At 37.0% G+C, this 23,021-nt stretch overlaps 1 protein-coding gene across 2 annotated transcripts; it reads right to left on the bottom strand.

Moving 5' to 3' along the window:
- Positions 1-157: 157 nt before the first annotated feature.
- LOC123864502 lies at positions 158-20,471 on the bottom strand. 2 transcript variants are annotated; one of them, XM_045904982.1, is made up of 12 exons: positions 19,558-20,471; positions 17,316-17,507; positions 11,498-11,644; positions 10,569-10,757; positions 8,612-8,762; positions 7,903-8,034; positions 6,256-6,423; positions 5,624-5,813; positions 4,544-4,695; positions 4,030-4,145; positions 3,515-3,673; positions 158-3,009 (listed from the first exon to the last, which is right to left on the bottom strand). In XM_045904982.1, the coding sequence occupies exons 1-12, from the start codon at positions 19,835-19,837 to the stop codon at positions 470-472; spliced, it is 4,416 nt and encodes a 1,471-aa protein (XP_045760938.1). In that variant the 5' UTR covers positions 19,838-20,471; the 3' UTR covers positions 158-469. The 2 variants fall into 2 exon arrangements, with proteins under 2 accessions (XP_045760938.1, XP_045760939.1); XM_045904983.1 differs by having other exon boundaries at positions 17,316-17,503; positions 19,558-19,693.
- Between the last annotated feature and the right edge of the window lie 2,550 nt (positions 20,472-23,021).

The raw sequence follows: 23,021 nt of genomic DNA, 5'->3' as shown, positions 1-23,021 counted from the left end.
GTGAATAAGCATCTTTTAGGCAAGCGCGCTCCATCCATCTTAGGCTACATCATCACAAGCCAGCAGGTCTGATTGCAGCCATCATTGGTTAATTCTATTGATTTTTAAAACAAACTTAGCTTGAGACGCGAAAGGGTTAAATGAATAATAACTTTACAGGCGTGTACAGCTTTTATTTTCTAAATGCATTTGTATTAAACTAAGAACACTTTGGATAATACATTGGTCGGATTTCGTACATGATGCCTTACTTAATTACCAATAATAGTCCCTTCAATAATCTTATAATTCCATTCTTTATTACAAAAACTAAATTTTAAAGCTTGCAGGATCAAATCTCATTATAATCTAATTCATATCATCAATTCTATTATCAAGCAATTACTAATTATAATGTACAAAACAAAACTAAGTTAAATGCGTACAATGAACATTTCTTGTGCTAAAACAAGTGCAAAGTAAAAGTTATTTATTTCATTTTGATAACAGTACCAGTACTAGTTTCAGTGTCGTTTGACGAACCAGAGTTAGAATGTTCTAATTTACTAGAGTCACTTTTACACTTAGCACTACCTACACTACTGGTGCTACTACTCTTAGTAGCTCTATTTAGAAGTCCAGTAGCTTTCATGGTTCGTTTTGTTTTCACCTTAACAGCCTTCTCTGGAGGCCTATTTATACTTTCACTTCTATTCTTTAGTTTGTTCAAACCAAAGTTAGGTTTAATTTGTGCTGTAGGTTCCGTACCAGTTATATCTGGTAAAAGCAAATCTGTTATGCATACATAATCATCTTTATTTTTTGATCCAATTAATGCTGGGTTTATTTTTACAGGTACAATTTCCACTTTCTTCTCAAATATGGTTTCTGGTCCTTTTGAATCTAAAACGTCCATGCTTGTAGGAGAATCAACCCCGCCAACTAATTCTTGAATCAGCTTGTCTTCGGCTAAGTCCTCCAAAAAAGTATCATCTACTACATCATCAATATCATCATCTGAACAAAATGATGAAAATGAAGTCACGGATCCAGAAGCATGTGTATGAAAGTCATCAGGTAGTCTTACTCTAGGTACATTTCTAGGTATTTCTCCTTGACTTGGTGAAGGTTTAATAATAATCGTAGGTTCTGGAGTATTTGGCGAATCGCTGGAAGCAATGATTACTTTTGGATATTCTCTATGACCCATTTTGATTGTTGGATGGGATTTATCACAAGAGGAAACGGACTCAAAAGATTTATTGTTTAGCTTTGTGTTTTCTAAATGTGGTGTTAACGTGTCTATATTCTCATAATTTCTGCTAAGCGAGCTTGTTTCAGAAATCTTTTTAATATTCGAAACATCGAAAGAAGATAGAGGTTTAGAATTTTTATACGTAAGCCGTCGATCCAAAGTTGTAGTACGTGGCGGTGGTTGCGGCGGTACTTTTGGTCTGTCAATTTGGTTTTCAAAACTACCAACTCCTCTAAAACTTTGTAAGGACGTTGGTTGAAGAGATAATCTCTTTTGCGCTTTCGGTAAATCTGGAAGAACTTTAGGGAAGTTCCTTCTTTTAATAGTCAGTAGGGACTCTTCCGCTGTTAGAGGTTCTAGTTTTACTTTATCATCTCGAGAAGTTACGTTAACTTCGTTTCTAAATGTGACGGGAGGAAGTATATTAACGATTTCATTCTCACGTCTTAATTTTTCTTGTAAAAGCTCGTAATTTACGTCAGTCACTGGATCAGAAGAGGAATGTTTATGAGTAATTTTTAAAGGTGCATTTTTGCCTAATGATAAGGTTACCTCATTTGTGTAAACTTTGTTTTCTTCTTGTTTATTTAAGGTACTATCAATAGGCTTAACAAATCCGCCAGTTTTTGATTTTTGCGATTTGTTTTCAGCTATGGAATGTATTGCTTCTTTTTCATCCAAGGACTTTGAAAGTTCTATGGGTTCTTGTTTTAAAATAGAATTAGTTCGTGCTGATGGTGTAGCATCGATTGCGACCGAGACTTTCTTTGATTTATTACTATCTGTTCCTTTACTTTTTAAAGAGTCACTGGATTTATTACTCCGCTTACCTAGTGTTGATTGTTTATTACTCACTAATGAAGAATGAGAATCTAAAGCTGAAGTTGAGGTGGTTTTTTCAGAAGTTTTATTCTTTCCACTATAATTTTTTGCAAGAAGATTTTGCGGGCATGCTGAATCATTAGCTTTAATTGTTCCTTTTGTTGTTTTTCTTGAATCAGACAGCAACTCTTCAGATCTAGTAAAAGGTTTGATAGCTGCGTACGACTTATCATTTAATTCACTGTTAGATTTTCTCAATATACTCGGCGAACATCGATGCATTACTTCATTGGCAATCCAATCTCTTACTTTAGTGTGTGCATCTAAAGTGCTTGTCGATAAATGTCTCCTTAATTGAAATCGTTCTCTAAAACCACCGGAATCATCAGACTTAGGTGTTTTACACACCTCTTTCTTTTTAACCTTCTTAGTACTATTGCTAGTACGTATTTTATTAATACTCATAGATTTAATAACACTACAGCCGTTTTTGAAAGTTTGTAAAGCACTTTTGTCATCCTTAGAACTCTTTTGACCAATCATATCGACTTCTCCTATTTCAGCTCGTGGTTGGTGATGAGCTTCAAATGTACTTGCTCTATTTTGTGATTTTCTTTTTTTGTAATACAACGCTGCACATATACCTATATTTACAGCTATAAATAAAACTCCAAGAGAGACGACAAGAGTAACAGTAGCACTAGATGTTTTAACAGGCATATTTACTGGTTTGGCTGTTGTTTGCGCTTCCCTATCATTTTTTTCCAAAAAACTAGTAGGTATGGGTCTTAACGGTTTCTTTATAGCCTGTATTTCTCTATATATAGAATCGGTATCAGGTTTAGGGTCTGGCGGTGAGTATGGTCGTAATTTTCCATACGATGAAGCTGAACTAGAGTGAGAAGGGTTGTATACTTGTGGCACGTACGTATTTCGCAAAACATCATTGCGATCTGAAAAGAATGAAATAAAAATTATAATTATTATTTTTTCTATAAGTTAGGCTTTCCCAACCCACATGCATTCATCATATAAAAGAGACATCGCTATGGCGTGTTCAATAAAAAATACCATATTTGATTCATACATTTTAGTTTACTCAATACGTAGGTTGTACCAGTTTTTTTTCTGCAGCAAAAATTATAGCTTGGTTTTTCTACCAGGTTCTTAACACATATCTGATACTGCCACAGAATAATTAATAGTACCTTACAGGTTTAGAAGGATTACTCTGCAAAGACATGTAAATAAATAGCGACTCTTGTTGGCGACGCAATAAAGTGCAATTCAGATTGCACAACGCTGCGGCCTAAAATTTAATAAACATCTTCCTTTCACATGCACTTAATTTTTTTATCTCACTCTGTAAGAAAGATTTACGCCGCATGCCGCTGTAGATATATTTCTTGGGTTTTGGTTAGATATTTATAGTACTTTATAGTTTGAGAAGATCTTTACCTATTGTTCTATGAACAGATTTAGGCCTTGCTGTCGTTGGCTTCGGTGTAAACTCGAACAGAGGATCAACCATGTATCTCTTCAGTTTGTTTGGTAAAGTCTCTATCCAGAACTTTGTGTAGTTTGACCTGTATAAACTGTTGATAGCGGGTGGTAGATCTGAAAAAATAAAAACCTTGGTTAGAAAGTTTAATTTTGCGAAATTTCTGAGCGTCCTAACCTTTTTGAAAAATAATGCGGTGGAGACAAATATAACTACCATCATCATCGTCGACAACGCTACATAGCTGCTCTCTTGTAGGGGTCTACAGATGGCTGTCCACCTACCACCGTTGAGCTATGTTGGTTACTGATTCACATACAGATCTCATCACGTAGACAAACCCCAAGCATAGCTCTCTCCATCGCCCGCGGAGTGACTGTGAGCTTTCTGGCCAATAATAAATTAGCGACTATGTTTCGGATCCATATGTCATGACTGGCAACACGTAATATTCGAAGACTATGATAATTACCTATCCTCAAATAAGGCTGATGAGCAACGTTGTATTCGGGCCACTCGACATTGTACTGGTTCCATTGTTTTTTGTCAAGAGTGTAGTATTCATTCACGCTTTGAGTGTTCGGAGAACTGAAAAGCAAAAATATAATATGAATGACAAAAATCTGTGTAAAGATTGGTTTCTGCTCTACTTTCGAGTGCAATACGAGATGTTTTGTTCCACATTTCATTATTATTTTTTTGAAAAAATATCAACCGTGATGATTAATATCTCTTTCCCTTCCAAATAATTGTGTAGGTTGTAGAAGGAGAAGCTACAAAACGGCAACGGGCGGGATTTGAAACTAAAAAAATCCCACAGTTGCGGACATTTTGAAGTTTTTATTAAGTATTTGTATATTATGGAAAACAAATAAACATTGTACGAAAATTTCATCTCTCTACCTTACGGGTGGCACCATAGAGATTTGTATGTTTCAGCAGATTATAGTAAATTAAGCTCCGAGTATGGAAACCTGAAAACGTACCCATTTTTCACGAAGTTGGTCCAGAGCCTCATAATAACTTCACTGAGGAGCTTCTCTTTCAGCGTGTATTCCGCATGGAAGTGTGTATTGGCGCCCCCCAGAGGAATGCCCAGGACGTACGGCATCTCTTCACCATGCACACTTTTGTTTAGCTGTAATAAATGGTTCAACAGATTACGGTGGAATTTGGAAACTTTATTGATTATTGCGCCCCATTGGTCTACGAGAGCATATAATAGCACAAAATTCACCTTTATTTTCATTATAAATACCCCTGTGATTAGCTAGAGTACGGGGAAATATGGCGAAGAGAATTTTAATTCTATTGTATTTTTAACCCTCGGCCCAAAAATAGGGGTGTTATAAGTTTGACGTATGTGTCTGTGTATCTGTCTGTGGCATCGTAGCTCCTAAACTAATGAACCAATTTTAATTTAGTTTTTTTTTTGTTTAAAAGGTGGCTTGATCGAGAGTGTTCTTAGCTATAATCGAAGAAAATTGGTTCAACCGTTTGAAAGGTAATCAGCTCTTTTCTTAGTTACTGCAACCCTCACTTGTCGGGGGTGTTATAAATTTTTAATTTACACATGTGGAGAATGTGCTTACGATTAAGTTTCTCTTTCAACTATTTGCACCCTCTAGTAATTGAGGTTCCGCTAAGACTTACATTCATCCACGTGGATTTAGATTTTAATAAATCCTTGGGAATTCTTTGATTTTCTGGGACAAAAAGTATGTCACTCTTCAGGTATTCAACTATACCCATGCAAATATCACGTCGATTCGTTGCCACGTGATTAAAGGACAACCCAGCAAAAAACAGACTTTGGTGTCACGCAAGCGAAAAGCACTGATGTTAATAGGCTGGCAACGCATTGGCGGTTCCTCTAGTACTGCAAATGATCATGGGCGGCGGTTATCGCTTAACATCTGGTGGTGGTGAACAAACGAGCAGGCGCGCCTGCTCGTTTGCTCGTATGCTCACTCGCTTGTTTGTATTAAAAAAAAGGTAAGTAAGCAAGTTCGCTTTTATGGAGTGTGGAAGATATGGTATTGGTTTGGACTACGTCTATAGCTTACTGGTGCATAATCCGTGCTGATAGAGTTGTGGGCAAAGACGTAGAAGTAAGACTGCCTGTTGGCCTTAGACTGGTAGTTGGCGAAGTTGATCATCGGAGCCAGGGTCCGCGCGTCGCTGAACAGGTTCAACACCACATCGCGGTTGGCCTCCACGTTCCAGCGTTGAGGGTCCAGCTTTGATGGAGAATATCTGTTAACAGCAAATAATATGCAATTCGAAGAATATAAAAATAGTAAATAATAAACTAGCTTTGTACTTTACAATTACCAAGTATGACTTAAATTCTTTCAAGACAAGAGTGAATAGGTATCTTCTAGGCAAGCGCGCTTCAACGTAGCCCTCATCACGTGATTTCTAATACATACTATTCCGAAGAAAATATAAAAAAATTAGACTCTATACTTTGACGTAAGTTTTTACACGTTTATTACCTTTTATCTCACAAAGCCACCATGATCCAAACTTCATAGTCGCTGATCGTTCCTGCCTGTGTTGGGGACAATACGCAGAGAAACTTCCAGCTTCTATAAAATAACGAAGGTCTGGCACATGCTGGCTCTTAGTCCAAAATAATAGTGGAGGCCAAGACCCTAAAAAAGTTGTAGTGTCGAAAGAATTACCAAGTACATACTGTTTTAATATCTCATCCAGTGCTTCGTCTTCAGCACCTTCGAAGACGATTTTGACAAATTTCGTGATGAACTCATCCCTCTGATTCTCCAGTATGCCATGGTCAAGTTCGATCACACCAAAATCGTGGTAGCTTTCCAACTCCGTTACGCCGCTTAACAACTGATATCTGGAAATATGTGAATGCTTATTAACATTAGGTGCCTATTTTTATATTCTTCCGCACCTCAAAAGGAAAAACGGAACTCTTATAGGATCACTTTGTTGTCTGTCTGTCTGTCAAGAAACCTATAGGGTACTTCCCGTTGACCTAGAATCATGAAATTTGGCTGGTAGGTAGGTCTTATAGCACAAGTATAGTAATAAATCTGAAACCCCGAATATCTGAAAATATAATTTGGATGCTTATTAACATTAGATTGATCAATTTATGGTCGAAATGAAGGACTTTTTTTTATTAGGTGTCTATTTTTAGGATTCCGTACCTCAAAAGGAAAAACGGAACTCTTATAGGATCACTTTGTTGTCTGTCTGCCTGTCCGTCTGTCCATCTGTCCGTCAGTCCCCCTATCGTGCCTGTCAAGAAAACCTATAGGGTACTTCCCGTTGATTTAGAGTCATGAAATGAAGGAAACACAGATCGCGGAAGATACAAGAATAAATTACCATAATGAATGAATTATTTATTTACCAAAATAAAGTGATGTTATAAAATGTTTATTACAAATAGGTAATTAAAAAACTTTTGCCGATTCAAATGAGCTTAAATGAAAGCTATTCATTCATTATTATCTCCGTCATTAACCTGTAAATTATCCATCATTTAAGCTAAATTACATTTTCAATTAGTTTTAATTTTACTTTCTCGTGTATTCAGTAACAAATTGATGTAAATTATTTATTTAGTGCATGAACGATGGAATAAAATACGTTCCAATGAAATATGTTTAAGAATATACCTGGGCCAATTTGTAAAAATATTTCTCGGTTTGATCTTAGATCCGGGACAAAACGTTGCCAAGAGTGTAAGTTTATTAAAAAATTATTTTGTATGTTAAAAATTATAAGTTACTAGCTGAAGCCTGCGACTTTATCCACGTCAGTTTAGGAAAGTATTTAAAAATCCTGTTGGAACTTTTAGATTTCTGAGTTAAAAAGTAGCCAATGTCAATATCAAGCTCAATTAATCCCGAGCTCATTTGACATTTATTTTGAATCTATTGAAGGTTTTCTACAATAATTATATTAATATCACTCAATGAAGCAGCAATATAGAACCAGCCAATGTCAAATGAACTCGGTGGCTATCATTCATTGTTGGCTACTGAGGTAAATCCCTACAAAGATCAAGCCAACCCGTTGCTACATTGCAGCGTGATTCAAAATACAAACCAATCAACCAACAAACAAATTGATTATCAAAACTCATATTAATAAAAATGTAAAAGTGTACCAACAAACAAATACACTTTTACATTTATATTAATATGAGTTTTGATTAGGAGAGAAAGACGATACTAAAGAGTTTCAATTGAGAGTCAATTGTTTTGGATTTCAATCAATCATTTAAACCGTTGTTATATTCAGGCTCATTCTGTAGTACCTACCTAATAAGGAAGAATACGTTTAAGAGAAACGAAAATCTTACTTGCTAAGAAGATTCGGAAAAGATGCCATGGTATTGGCCGGTTCGCTCGGTATGAAGGAGCCTGCCACGACAGGCCCCAGTGGGGTTTCAAAACGCCGCGCCAGGATCTGAACTTTCTTGATTTCGGATAACCTGGAAATTACAAAACCATTCCAGAGAAACTGCAAATTACAAAACCATAAATAACATAACCATAAATTACAAAAATTGTAAATTACAAAAAGATTATCTTACATGAATTTCAGAGAAGAAATTAAAAACTGCGTCATTGTTAAAGTAAAGGGATGGAGTAGTCACTAGAGGCACGGACGTACAGGCACGGAAAAGGTTGGAATAAGACTTTCAACGCTGAAAACGATCCTTTTTAACCCCAGACCCAAAAAGAGGGGTGTTATAAGTTTGACGTGTGTATCTGTGTATCTTTGTATCTGTGTATCTGTCTGTGGCATCGTAGCGCCTAAACGAATGAACCGATTTTAATTTAGATTTTTTTTTGGAAGGTGGCTTGATCGAGAGTGTTCTTAGCTATAATCCAAGAAAATTGGTTCAGCCGTTTGAAAGTTATCAGCTCTTTTCTAGTTACTGTAACCATCACTTGTCAGGGGTGTTTTAAATTTTTAATTGACACTTGTATAAAATAAACTTAGGTACATCTAAATTAAAACTAAATCAGTCACTAACAAAATATCTTAGTTACAAACAAACTTACGGTTTATTCTGTAAGCACGTCATCATATTCTTAGAGCTGGGGTTACATCCGAGGCTCTGAGCGACCTGCAGAGTGTATTGTGTGGGGTCCCTCGTCATCGCTGCATCCGACAGCGCTGATCCTGACATGAGGATCGCGCGATGGAATAACCCTGAAAAGTAAATATCAATTGCGTTAAGAAAACTGAAACTGACTTCATTTAAAATTCATCATCATCTCTACCCATCACGGATCTCTAAAAATGGGAAGGGTTTCGACTTAGATTAAGGACTATAATAACACTAGCGACCTGGACATAATAATGACCTGAAGATGGTAACGGGGCGCGGGTGGATGAGGGAGGCGAAGGACCGTGTTTGGTGGCGCGCTCTTGGAAAGGCCTATGTCCAGCAGTGGACGCTTACAGGCTGATGGGTTGGATTGAATTGGAATAATACTAGCTGATGCTTCGTTCGCGTGGCTATAATTGGGTTTTTAAAAATCCCGTAAGAACTCTTTAACTTTCTATGTGTTAATCCAGGGTACAATCTCCATTCTCATACAAATCCGTCCATTTGCGGGATAGAGTAACAAACATACAGACATACACAAAAAGTTTCGCCTTTTTAATGTTAGTGTAATTATGCAGGTTTCGGTCAGGTTTAGGCCATAGTCCACCACGCTGGCCCAGTGTAAATCGGCAAAATTAACACACCTTTGAGAACATTAGGAGAATTCTCAGACACTGTTTTCTCATAATGTTTTTCTTTTCCGCTAAAACGCACATAACTCGGAAACTTTGAAAGGAGAACTTTGAAAGGAGAAAGTTATAGGTGCGTACCCGGGATTGAACCCCCGACCTCCCGAGTACAGGAAGGAGGTGGATGTCCTACCACTAGTTTATCTTGGCTAGTGAAATTCATACTTCGACTTAATTTTAATTAGGAAGAAAAATAACTAACTTAATATTTCCCTTCATTAAACAAAGTTCGTAATTCTTTGTAAACAATGACTTACAATCCTGAGCTTAGCGGACGTGAGTCGCTGTTAGGGCTAGCGCAGACGTTCGAGAAATGTCGGTTACATAAACATCAGTGAAAATTGATGAAAATAAAATACAATAATAAGTAGTTTAATACCATTATAAAAATCATCTTTTAAAAATCAAAGAATCGTAAGTATTTTTTTTAATCATGACAGTCATAATATGCTTACGTTTGATTACAATAACACTTTTTCATGATGTCCTTTTACAAGCTCCCAGATATTTGAAAAGTGATGATGCAGGATAAAGACAGCATAAAGGGAATGTTGAAATCTCGCTGACTAGATCCGATTTTTTACAAAGAACGCATACCTAGGTATACTTTCGTTTGCTTTTATTTATCATTAAATCGGTTAACATTTCTCACCGTCTAAAACTCACTTGTCAGATTAAGAAATCGGTCTTGGACAAAAAACGAGTGTCTACGGTTATCTTTAGATTAATTACTTTCGTTTCAATGGTCAGATGCCTTGCGAAAATTTTGTTTTTGATAACGAAACTCCATCAGTCATAACATTGTTTTCGCTCGTTAGCCGATTTCTTTGTTAGAACAAAGTCCATAACAGAAGCTAGTTTATTGCTAATTAAGAAATTAACTTAAGAAGTCTTCGGACTTTCAAAAATAACAGCAATTAATCATAAGATCTGTTAACGGTTTTAACAGCCAAAACTCTGATAATATTATGGAAGTATGACAAGTTTTGTCATACAACACTAGAGTTCGTTGAAATAGTCACCTAGTGGCTAGCTTGTTCGGCTGCATATCACTCGGCCTCAAGTTCCTAGTAAGCGCAAAAAAGAGTTTTTGGTGATTCTCCATTCAGATCCTATATGGTGTTTCTGATCCACTGACCGTTGTTTCCATAGACGTGTTCAATGAGGCTGTATTTTATGAAACCTTTAAAGAGATAATAACGATGGTGATACTCCTACCGTTGGAAATAGGAGACAGCATGAGGAAATTGACGCACGCAGCACCAGTGCCGTGCCCCATCAGAGTCACGGAGTGCGGGTCTCCATTCAGATCCTCTATGTTGTCTTTGATCCACTGCAGGGCTGCCAACTGGTCGAGCAGACCGTTGTTCCCGTAGACGTGTTCCGTGAGGCTGGGTTTCATGAAACCTTTAAAAAATACAAACTGATCGAATCAGCTGTGTACCTGAAGTCGATGACGTCATCATGGGAGCAACAGAGAGATGGAAACGAGAGACGAGCGAGACAACAGGAAGGACTTTATTGGGGTTCGTATCCCGGCAATTTGGAAATACACGTTCGAAGCGATTTGCTTCCTCGTTTCTAATCCCAACCGCTAAGATGTGGAATGCCCTTCCGGCATCAGTTTTCCCCTCCACTTTTATTGTCGGTACCTTCAAATCAAAAGTGAGTAGGCATCTTCTAGGCAAGCGCGCTCCATCATAGGCTACATCATCGCTTGGTAGTAGGTCTGATTGTAGCCAAGCGCTAGTCTATAAATTAAAAAAAAAATAGTATTTCTATGGTCAGTGATCTGGTGGAGGCTTCAACTGTGGTTAACTTACAACTACTGACAACCAATTTAGCGTTCTGGTACGAATAGTCACCTAGAACCGATTAGGGGTATAGGTTTAATAAAACTGCCATCCTCCCTCTAAGTTAGATCGCTTCCATCTTAGACTACATCATGACTCACTTACCACCAAGTAAGATCCAAGTAATACGTTGTACCAGATCCTTCTTCCTGTGGAAACAAATTCCTGAAAGGCTGGCAACGCATTGGCGGTTCCTCTGGTACTGCAAATGTTCATGGGCGGCGGTAATCACTTAACATCAAGTGACCCGCCTGCTCGTTTGCTCGCCATTTTAATAAATAAATAAAAACTCACCAAGCACTCCAAGCCTAAAGTTCACGGTCACCACCATGACATTCCCATAGGAAGAGAGTATCCGACCATCGTATGGGTTACCAGAACTCCATTCGAACGAGTCACCATGGATGAAGACCAGCACTGGGAACTTCTTGGCCTTATGCTCTGAAACAAAAAATTCGACGAATTATCACCATCCCCTTAACCGATTTTGGCATTTTGGTTTTGGAGGTACCTAAGTCAAAGATAGCTTTTATCCCGGATCGGATATGGGCTAGGTACTCATAGCTACTTTTATCTCAAATACAATCAAAGAGATCATCATCTACAAGTGAATAAACATAGTATGATTAGGTAGGTACCACACCACACCAACCGATAAAAAAGTCACGCATTTTTCCGTAAATAGGTACCTTTTGCCTAGTAATAACTTGTTAAGTAAGTAGGCATAAGGTAGGTATCTGACCTATTTACCGGAGTTTTTATATAATATACCTCTTTGTACTCTTATACGAGCAACAAATATTTTTATGCTTACCATAAAAAATAATTATGATAAAAAATGAGAATATAGTGGGAAGGTAGATAGTAAATGTTTTCTGTTACCAACGAAAGCAACCAAAAATAACTAATTGAAACAAGCAATTTGTGTCAGTAGCGACATCTATGCATAGCACAACGAAACAATGCCGGCGAAAAATATTAATTAAGGTTTTTTTAATATTGTAAGTCAAAATTTTATGACTAATAACTTCGAAATAATAGTATAATAAATATATTATCAGGATAATTATTATCATCATGCATTATGGGTAAAAATACTAAGTATTATAGTTATTTAAAACGTATTAAAATAAGAGTGCCATCTGTGTAAATTATGTGGAACTATTACGAAAGTCTTCAGGCCTCTCTCTTTCGCAGCGGAGGTTTCCCTGAATTTCAAGAAGCATTTTCACTAAGCCAATTATTCATAGATGGCGCCCTAATCCAGCAATCATAATAATTATTTATTTTTAATATTTTTTTATTTTTAGGCAAATTAGGTTTAATCTATACTTAATTGTTTCGTTAAAATTAGTGATGCTGTAGCTAATTATTTCAACAGACGATTTTTAAAAATCAAAACCTCGGATCATTAATTTAAGTCTGCCTAAAAGTCTTTGACGAAAGGTGACTAAATAAAATAGTTTTATTCATTTTATTCATCATCATTAATGACTACTGGGTACGGGCCATCTGTCAGAAAGAGAAGGGTTTGGCATCGATGTATATGGATGGGCCCTTTGAAGATAAAAAACGCGCTCAAAAAGTCAAGAGAATTTGCAAAAGTCTCTTGACTTTGTCAATGACGATGACGTAAGATTCAAGCGTATTTTTGCGGACGGAATTGTATGGGAAAGGCTAATCCATATACATCGATGGGGTTTGGCCACCACCACGCTGGCCAAGTGTGGATTGGCAGACTTCACACACTTTGAGAACATTAGGGAGTTTAAGAGCCGATTCACACCAAGCACGTACACGTGACTACGCGCGTAGTGACGCGCGTGGATCCATAGACATGACAGCATTCGTCTACGCGAACGTTCACGTCACGCAAGCGGTATGCCATATCTCATACAGTTCCATACATTACAACTGCAACGTCATGGTACGCGCTACGTCTACGCTTACGTGCTGCATACGTCTTTGGTGTGTCCCAGCTTTAAGGTAGATAGGTACGCAGGTTTTCGCTGGATCGCAGTATACATTCACGGCGTGAAATAACGGCACAACTTCACGTGCGAGTGTAGAGCCGGCTTTACATTATTTCAGAAACCATGAACCGTCAGTATTATAGCTGTATTTATCTTAACTTAAACAAACAAACAAACAGTAAGTAAGTACCTAATTCTCAAACGATCCCGACTATAAACCTTCAACTTTCAAGGTAAAGCTTAGTTCAAAACTTTGGTAATTACTTACAATCCATTTATCAATAGCTGTAAAACATGCCATAGATGGAAACTTCGGAAACATAATCTTCAATCAATCCAACACGTGTAAATTAAAAATTTATAACACCCCCGACAAGTGAAGGTTACAGTAGCTAGAAAAGAGCTGATAACTTTTAAACGGCTGAACTGATTTTCTTGAATTATAGCTAAGTACACTCTCAATCAAGCCACCTTTCCAACAAAAAAAACTAAATTAAAATCGGTTCATTAGTTTAGGAGCTACGATGCCACAGACAGATGCACAGATACACACGTCAAACTTATAACACCCCTCTTTTTGGGTTGGTGGTTAAAAATGTAGTAAACGAAAAGAAGCTAAAAATAACTTAATTAGTGGAATAGCATCATTTCACCACTGGTGACCGGTAAGGGGTCTATTATTGGATCTGAGAAGAATTTGGATACCTACTCTACGGACGGAAGTATATTTATAGCGGGGAATTGAGACCAGGCGCCACAGAGTTATTGTTCCACGATCAATGAATCAGCTATGAAATAATTTTTTGACTCAGTACGAACAGTTATTTAAATTAGGTAGGACTAGAGGATGCCCGCGGCTTCGCCCGCGTGGGTATCGGTTTTTTTAATCTCGTAGGAACTCATTGATTTTCTGGAAAAAAATGTAGCCTTTCCAAGTCTGTACCAAATTTTATTAAAATCGGTGCAGCGGTTGGGCCGTGAAAACGTAGCAGGCAGACAGACAGACACACTTTCGCATTTATAATATTAGTATGGAAGTGTGGATGCAGATAGGTATGTTATTTTAAAACTATGCCCATCTGGTCTATTGAAACCATGTAGGTACAATATCTTATGCCCAATTCAAACTTATTTTAATTATCTTTCACTTAAAACCTAAGATATTTCAATGAGTAAATGCCAGTAAATTTCGAAATTTTACTACACACACATTTTTATGGGTTTCTTCTCAGATCAGGGTGCATTTGGAACCCTCTTCTTAGCGGATGTATATCTGTGGCATCGTAGCTCCTAAACTAATGAACCGATTTTAATTTAGTTTTTTTTTTGTTTGAAAGGTGGCTTGATCGACTGTTCTTAGTTATAATCCAAGAAAATCGGTTCAGCCGTTTGAAAGTTATCAGCTCTTTTCTAGTTACTGTAACCTTCACTTGTAGGGGTGTTATAAATTTTTAATTTACACTTGTAAATATTAAGATTACTTTAAACTAGCGTGAGATTAGCGTGCTCTAAAGCCTGGTTGGTGGTGATTGAAGAATTAGGTTAGAACTGTAAAATGTTGTAATCTGTTTTGGTTGCCTTATAAAATAAATTAATAAATGAGTAAATAAATTACTTATTTATAGGTTCTTTAATCTTTGGTAAGTAGGTACCTAAGTAAGGCACAACTTTAATCGGTAGGGAATTTTCGCTTAATTTCTCATAAACAAAAGCCGTGGTCGAACAAAGAAGTAGGTGAACAATGAGTGGCCGGTTTTGAGCATTGTACAGCGCTCAACTGGCTGCCTATTTTAAATTTCAGTCTAGATCTAGACAATAAGTCTACCTCGGTATTAAAGTGGCTATATTAAAATTTAATTTAAACCATGGACTATAGGTTTGTGGGACAATACGAAAAATCTTGATCCTTTTCGCGCGTCTAGGAGTAGGATTTTAATAAAACTGATTATTTTGAATTCTTCAGTCAATAGGTAATTGTTATTGCGGTAACTAATCCATACTAATATTATAAATGCGAAAGTGTCTGTCTGTCTGTCTGTCTGTCTGCTACGTTTTCACGGCCAAACCGCTGAACCGATTTGAATGAAATTTGGTACAGACATGGGATACATCCCGGGGAAGGACATAGGCTACTTTTTATCCCGGAAAATCAAAGAGTTCCCACGGGATTTTAAAAAACCGAAATCCACGCGGGCGAAGCCGCGGGCATCCTCTAGTAACTATTATAAATCCTTCTATTTAAGTTGAAGTATATTTAGCAGTAATGGAGTATAAGAGATAGTAATGTAGATTGGCAGACTTCACATAACTTTGAGGACATTATGGAGAACTCTAAGACACGCAGGTTTCCTCACAATGTTTACCTTTTCCGTAAACACAATATAATCATAGTAGTTAAAGGAAAACGAGCTGAAATGCATCGATATGACATGAAACTTCCACACGGGTACTTAGAAACATCTGCGCAAGCCATTGGCTGCATGCATGTTAACAGCAGTAACGATGCAGAATTCTGGAGTAGAAAACCTGAATCGCTGAGTAAAAGTTTACGTTTCGAATCGCGAGTGCACTTTAGTATACCATTATGTAAATGTAGACATTATCACATAAGAAATTGTAGCTATAAGTAAAATTATTTTGGAAGCAGCATTCTCGCAATATACTTAACTAGCCGATGCCCACGACTTCGCCCGCGTGGATTAAGGTTTTTCGAAATCCCGTGGGAACTCTTTGATTTTCCGGGATAAAAAGTAGCTTATGTTCTAATCCAGGATATTATCTATCTTCATTCCAAATTTCAGCCAAATCCGTCCAGTAGTTTTTGCGTGAAGGAGTAACAAACAAACATACACACACACACACACACACACACACACACACACACACACACACACACACACACACACACACACACATACAAACTTTCGCCTTTATAATATTAGTGTGATTATACAATATACAAGTAGGTGATGTCCACGTGAATTCGTTTTAAGGGTTCCGTACCTCAAAAGAAAAAAAGGAATCCTGATAGGATCACTTCGTTGTCTGACTGACTGTCTGTCTGTATGTCGGTCTGTCGTGTCTGTCAAGAAAACCTGTAGGGTACTTCCCGTTGACCTGGAATTTTACATTCTAAAACAGATTTTTATTTATTTTTATGCATAATAGTTTTTGTCTTGGAATAAAACTTGTATAATTATACCTACCTATAAAAATGACACGTATTTATTTTAATTTTTGTAATTGTTGATCTTAATATATACCTACTTCTAATTATCATAATAGTATATATATATATCATAATAGTAATTATAATTCTTGTGATAAAGTGTATGAAATGTTAATTTAAATAATTGGAATAAAGGCTTTATTTATTTATAATAGTTTTTGATTCATGTTGCAAAATGTCCAAAAAATGTTGCTGTAGTAGAACCTTCACTACGCGAGTCTGGCTCGCACTTGGTTGTTTTTTTTCCTTTATGTACAGAACCCTAAAAATGTGGTTGAGTAAATATCATTTCTTTTTTCAATGATTCGCAAAAACAGTTCTAGTTCAACCTGGTTTCCCACATGTCGGCAGATAGGACAGGCCCATTTGGAACCAGGTCAGCGCAATAGCGAAGCGCTCAGCTAACCGCGCCCGCCCTAAGCACGCCGGAAACGCTTCTGCTCTGAACACTTGCTTTTTGATGTCAAATGATACTGGCGTTCTCTTTGAATTCCCGAATGTTTTGCACTGTGATAACTACTAGGTAAAGTAAAATATTCTTTACTAGAGGATGCCCGCGACTTCGTCCGCGTGGATATAGGTTTTTGAAGATCCCGTGGGAACTGTTTGATTTTCCGGCATAAAAAGTTATGTCAATTACAGGGACGCTAGCTACCTCGGTACCAAATTTCATACAAATCGCTTAAGCGGATGGGTTTTTGGGAATCCCGTAGGAACTTTTTGATTTTCCGGAATAAAAAGTAGCCTATGTCCGTCCCCGGGATATAAGCTAACCGTGTACCAAATTTCGTCAGAATCGGTTAAACTGTTGGGCCGTGAAAAGGTAGCAGACAGACAGACACACTTTCGCATTTATAATATTAGTATGGATCGAAGTATAGATATATTAGTATGGACAGTTATATCTTACCTCGATAAGGCACATAGATGTTCAAATACAAGCAGTCTTCAGACTCCTTAGCTAGGAAAGGTTTGAGCCTGTTCAAGTAATGCTGCCTGCCCAGGGATGGTGGGTTTCCCTTCTTGATGACTGGCAGGGACTGTGGGCAGACGGGGGCGAAGTGCGTTGCCATGTGGACGCCGGGCCAGGGCGGAGCGCTGACTGGAAAGAATGACCATGTTACAGGACCATAAATACCTACTTAAATGTAGATATTTGTATAAGTGAAATAAAAGAGTCGGTTTCATTTAACACGTTTCGTACGTCAAAAGGAAAAACAGAACCCCCATCAGTTTGTTGTCTGTTTGTCTATCTATCTAACTATGATTACTTTTATATAGTGGTAGATGCTTTTGACGATTCAAAAGAAAGTAATTTAATAAAAAAAAATCAATTTGAATTTGAATTTATACTTTTTACTCCGTTTAAAAACGTGGTAAATATTTCAAAAAATAACTTAATCATCAAAATTAAAGTGAATTTTTCAAACCAAAATCATCATCTACCTACCTAGTTAAATATAGTTTTAAAAACAATAAAAAGGAAAAATGAAAAGTATCATTTTATTGTGTTGCGTCCATTCCCTTGAAGTCAGGTAACTAGCACACTATAGGTTTTAAAAGCATTGTTTCAGTATACAAAGCGAATCAAATCCTTTGGAGGTTACGTTTTTTATCAAAAACACATTATAATTAAGTATTTTCAAACAATTTTTTTGAATGTAACATTTAAAACGTTAACTGAAAAATTTATTTCAAGGAACATAATATCGTTCCCCTTTCCCAATATTAGTATCGGGCATTAGTGCCCGAGTTGATTTCAAATGTTTTTTTACTCGACTACAGTAAAGCCAAAAGCAAGAGTTATGACTATAGCAGTCTGTCACGTGAACTACCACTAATTTCAGACCCCTATTTTAACTCCTTAGTGGTTCAATTTTCAAAAACCCTTACTTAGCGGATATCTATGTCATAAAAGCTATCTGCAAGCCAAACAGCCCTATCCGTCCAGTAGTTTGATCTGTGCGTTAGTAGTTCAGTCAATCAGCTTTTGACGTGACAACGTCTTACAATTCGATAGAGCCGGCTGCACGCACGAAAAAACATGACTCATGCGGCGTTACCTCGCTCTGAGGCGTTCCATGTAAGGCTTGAAGTGCAAGCGAGAGCGCGGAACGAGCGACAAAGAAGCACAATCGGCCTTTGTTGTCACGTTCAACTATCGTCATTAAACCGACTTTACAGACAACCAATTTTTTTTTCTATATTTATAATTCCTATCTCCTTATCTCCTTGGAGCAATATGAACAGCGTCATTAATATACTGAAAAATATAAGAACAGAGAAAGGAAAAGACTAGTAATAATATAAAGAAAACTATTTGAATTGTAAAACACAACAGTAACAACAATTTTCCATAATATTGTATAAACTTTGGAGAGTAATGATAGCTATTAATTTCACAGGATTCTATTTTCTCGCACAGTGGGACTTAGATTACTGAAATAGGATGGAGCTGCAGCAAAAGTAATTTAGAAAAGTAAATTAAAAACTTTTGCTGTGCACGTATAAAATACATTTGCACCAGAAATCATTTGAATAAAGGGAACCTCGTTATTAATAAATGCAATCACAGAACTAGTACAAACAAGGAATAAGTATATATTATTATTCTGTCATTTATTTATTATCTCATCATTACCATATTTAAAAAAATACACTTATAAAATAACAGAATTAACAAAAAATAAAATAACGGAGATAAAAAAAAATAACAGAAACAACAGAAAACGAAAGTGACGGAAAAAAACTTTAACACTAACATTTACACCAATCAGGTACCTATTTTTTTTATAATATACATATATTTTATGCAAGCAGCTGATGCAGGGTTTATTCTTGTAAATTTCTTCACAATCAATTGATTAAATCGTTTGTAAGTTGGGACTGTTGGAAGCGAAACAAGCGCTCATTTTTTGAGTTTTTCTGTCGCGGTTTATAGCGATGTTTAGGTAGGAAATTAAATGTTTCATACACCCAAAATATTATGTTGTTCATAATTATTATCTACGGAACCTAAAAGAGCGAAGCCCAACTCGCGCTTGGCAGGTTTTTTTTATCATATCATACGTGACAGCAGCTAAATATTATTGTTTATCTTAGTTCAGTTAATAATGATGATAATGAGTCAATACCTACTTAACGAATCTTACCTGGTGGCATAAACCGCAAGTTCCCAACCGGTGGAGCTGCATACGGAATGCCCAGAAACATTTCCACAGGTTGAAGATCATAGTTCTTTCCTGGCTTCACGATCAGTCCTCTCAAAGCGCCCTGCCTCAAGTGATACTCCCTTGTCAACCGCTTTTCATCTTTGGAAAAGCTTCGGGGGTCATCGTACACTGTCGCACCTTGGTTAGCCATCGGCAATAAGAGGGAGACGGCTATATAAATAAACAAACTGTGACACGAAGTCGCGTGCCCAGCGGCCATTTTCGTTATGTCCACCGATTTGCTCTCATTGCAATGCTTAAAATATACTACTCTTTGGTTTTATAGTTTATTTGGTGATTTCGTTTTACTGCTGTTCGAGTGAGTCACTTTTGAACTCGGCTCTTTGAGATTAATCGTTGCTTTATTTACCATCAGTTGCTAGAACCATAGTTCTTTTATTTGCCGTTTTATTTGCGTCTTCATTGCCTTCAAATTTTAAGTCTAGACTATTCGTCTAACTTACACTATCAAAGAAAGTTTATTTCACTAACACTTCACTAGACGAATTCTTGGAAAATATAAACCAAAACATCAATCCAAAATACTTTATTTAACACGTTCCTATTATAATTGGTTCTCATGTAACGGGAAAGGTAGCTACAATCCGATTCGAATAAACAATAGCGACATCGATTTTCAGCACAATCACAAATCGTCACGCACTAAAAATAAAACGAAAAATTCACGCACGCGATTTCAATTGAACCCAACCCAACCCTCAAATTCCGATGTGACGTTTTTTCACTCGCGAATTTTTGAGCGGTATTTTGGACGATTTTCAAAATAACGTTTCACGATCAATACAGAAGCGCGCGCGCGCAATACTGGATCACTTCCAAACTGTCCCTGCTCGACTCAAATACCAAAATAAGACGGAATGCGCGCTAGAGGGGTAAACAGTTCTGGGATAAACCCAACTTATACATTCCTAGTTCATTCACTTTTAATCGCGTCTTATACAACGCGAATTGACTTTGAATATGACTCATGAAATTGTATAGATCGAATTTTTTAAATTTCTTACTTTGAAGAAGTTATAGAAACCAAGTTTAACCATTGTGAGATCCAATTATTAAGTTAGCTAGAGAAAAGCTTTTTTTTTAATTTTGATACAAGTTAGCCCTTGACTGCGATCTCTCCTGATGGTAAGTGATGATGATGCAGTCTAAGATGGAAGCGGGATAACTTAGAAGGAGCATGGCAGTTTCATTAAACCCATCTAGATACCCCTGATCAGTTTCTACACGGCATCGTACCGGATAGATTATATATCACACTAATATTATAAAGGCGAAAGTTTGTATGTGTGTGTGTGTGTGTGTGTGTGTGTGTGTGTGTATGTTTGTTACTCCTTCACGCAAAAACTACTGGACGGATTTGGCTGAAATTTGGAATGGAGATAGATAATATCCTGGATTAGCACATAGGCTACTTTTTATCCCGAAAAACCAAAGAGTTCCCACGGGATTTCGAAAAACCTAAATCCACGCGGACGAAGTCGCGGGCGTCAGCTAGTAATATATAGAACTTAGTCCCAGAAACTAGTAACAAATGAATTTTAACTCGTCTCCGTCGAGCAATTTGCGAGACTAACCATTATCATGTTTACAACGAGCAAGCTTCGTTCACTCCATACCGCAAATTTACATAGATCCATTTTAATGTAACGCTTCGACGCGAGATTTGGTTAATTCGTAGTTTCACTCCCTTACCTCTTGAGTCTTGACTTCACTTTCGTTACTGATTAGTTATTAGTTTTGATAGAATTGTTGCTGGAATGTTTTGATTAGTTATTTTATTCTGGCTTCCCACGGTGCGTAATCCTGCGGATTATCACGCACGGCCGATGACCACGGACAGCCACGCACCGCGCACAATACTTTTCCAATGGTGCGTGTCAGTGTATGTGGATCGTGAGATTGGAAGCCATTTTGTCATTCCGTAATGTGAGTGAACTGCATATAGCTGCAGCTGCGGCTTCTGTGGTATTTTTATCAGGTCTAATTTACTTTTTATTCGGTTTCATAATTATGAATCGCTTTTGACCTTGTGTTTTGGTGTTTCAGATATCCATAATGTGAGCTCATTTCGATACAACAGAAAATCAAAATAAAACTCGTTCGTCCACTCTATTATTCATAGTAGCCGAATTAGAAAACTCTACTGTATGCAGGTTTTGATAATTTTGCTTGTCTGTGTTTATGCGGAATACCGCACACTTCGCACCGCACTTTTGAAGTAACTTGTACGCAACGGATCGGATGCACTGCGACAGACATGTGTGCTCTACCATGACAGACGACCCTCCCAATGGTGCGTCGGTGCAGGCTGGTTCGCGTCCATTCGCAATATTACGCACCGTGGGAAGCCGGTATTTGATGGCTTATTAGTTTCTAACGTTCTACCTGATACGTGAAAGTTTTGTTGTAAACTTAGGTATATAATTAGGTAATTAAAACTTTATGAAAGATAGTGCGCAAAGGAATACCAAATTGAAAGATTTATCTTTCATTAAGTTATAATTAATGTTGTTAAAGGTTTTACTTTACTATAGTGAAGTATTAATCTTCAGAAAGATATTCTAAATCTGATCTTATGTGCATCCATCGCGGGTTAACACCGCAAATCATTATCGCGGGGTATTTTCGGCCTCGTACCACTACGTGCCGTAAACATCCGGACGGCACGGGCTAGGAAGTGAAGAAATAATCACTTTACTTTACTAGCAATTAAAAATAAAATAATATAATTTAGCCTAAATTACAGACTATACTATTAGGTTATAATATGCCACTATATATGCCTCTATATATAATATAAAATTAATAATATATAATGCCGATTCACTCTCAGTCATAGTTACGAAACGTTGATTGAATCTTAAGAAAGATATTCTTAATCTGATCTCATGTGCATCCATCGCGGGTTAACACGGCGCATCATTATCGCGGGGTATTTTCGGCCCCGCACCGCCACGTGCCGTAAACATCCGGACGGCACGGGTTAGGAAGCGAGGAAATAATCACTTCACTTTATTGACGATTAAAAATAATGATATTGTTGGCGATTTTCTGAAATTGTTTATTTTATGAGTTAATTATTTTTATCATAATAATAATTGTTATTAGGGCCGGTTGATTAACATTAACCTTCTTAAAGGGTTTTTACTTTATAAATTGAGCACAATATTTCTACTATCTCCTATATAATCCCACTCTTCTATTTATCCTTGATAGAAACTGACTGATGGTAAAGGAGAAACTGACTGACATAACTATAATATTAAGCTGGTGTAAAAGGATTTACTTAAACACTTAACTTGAAATTTTGTTATTTCTGCCTTAGACCCCTACTGAAAAAGGATTTAGTTCAACGATATTTAAAAAATCTAAGTCTGCGCAGA

Source organism: Maniola jurtina, chromosome 4 (genome assembly GCF_905333055.1).
Source record: "Maniola jurtina chromosome 4, ilManJurt1.1, whole genome shotgun sequence".
NCBI classification, from domain to species: domain Eukaryota; kingdom Metazoa; phylum Arthropoda; class Insecta; order Lepidoptera; family Nymphalidae; genus Maniola; species Maniola jurtina.
Note: the sequence above shows the minus strand (reverse complement) of the source record. Positions and strands in the feature narration are given on the sequence as shown.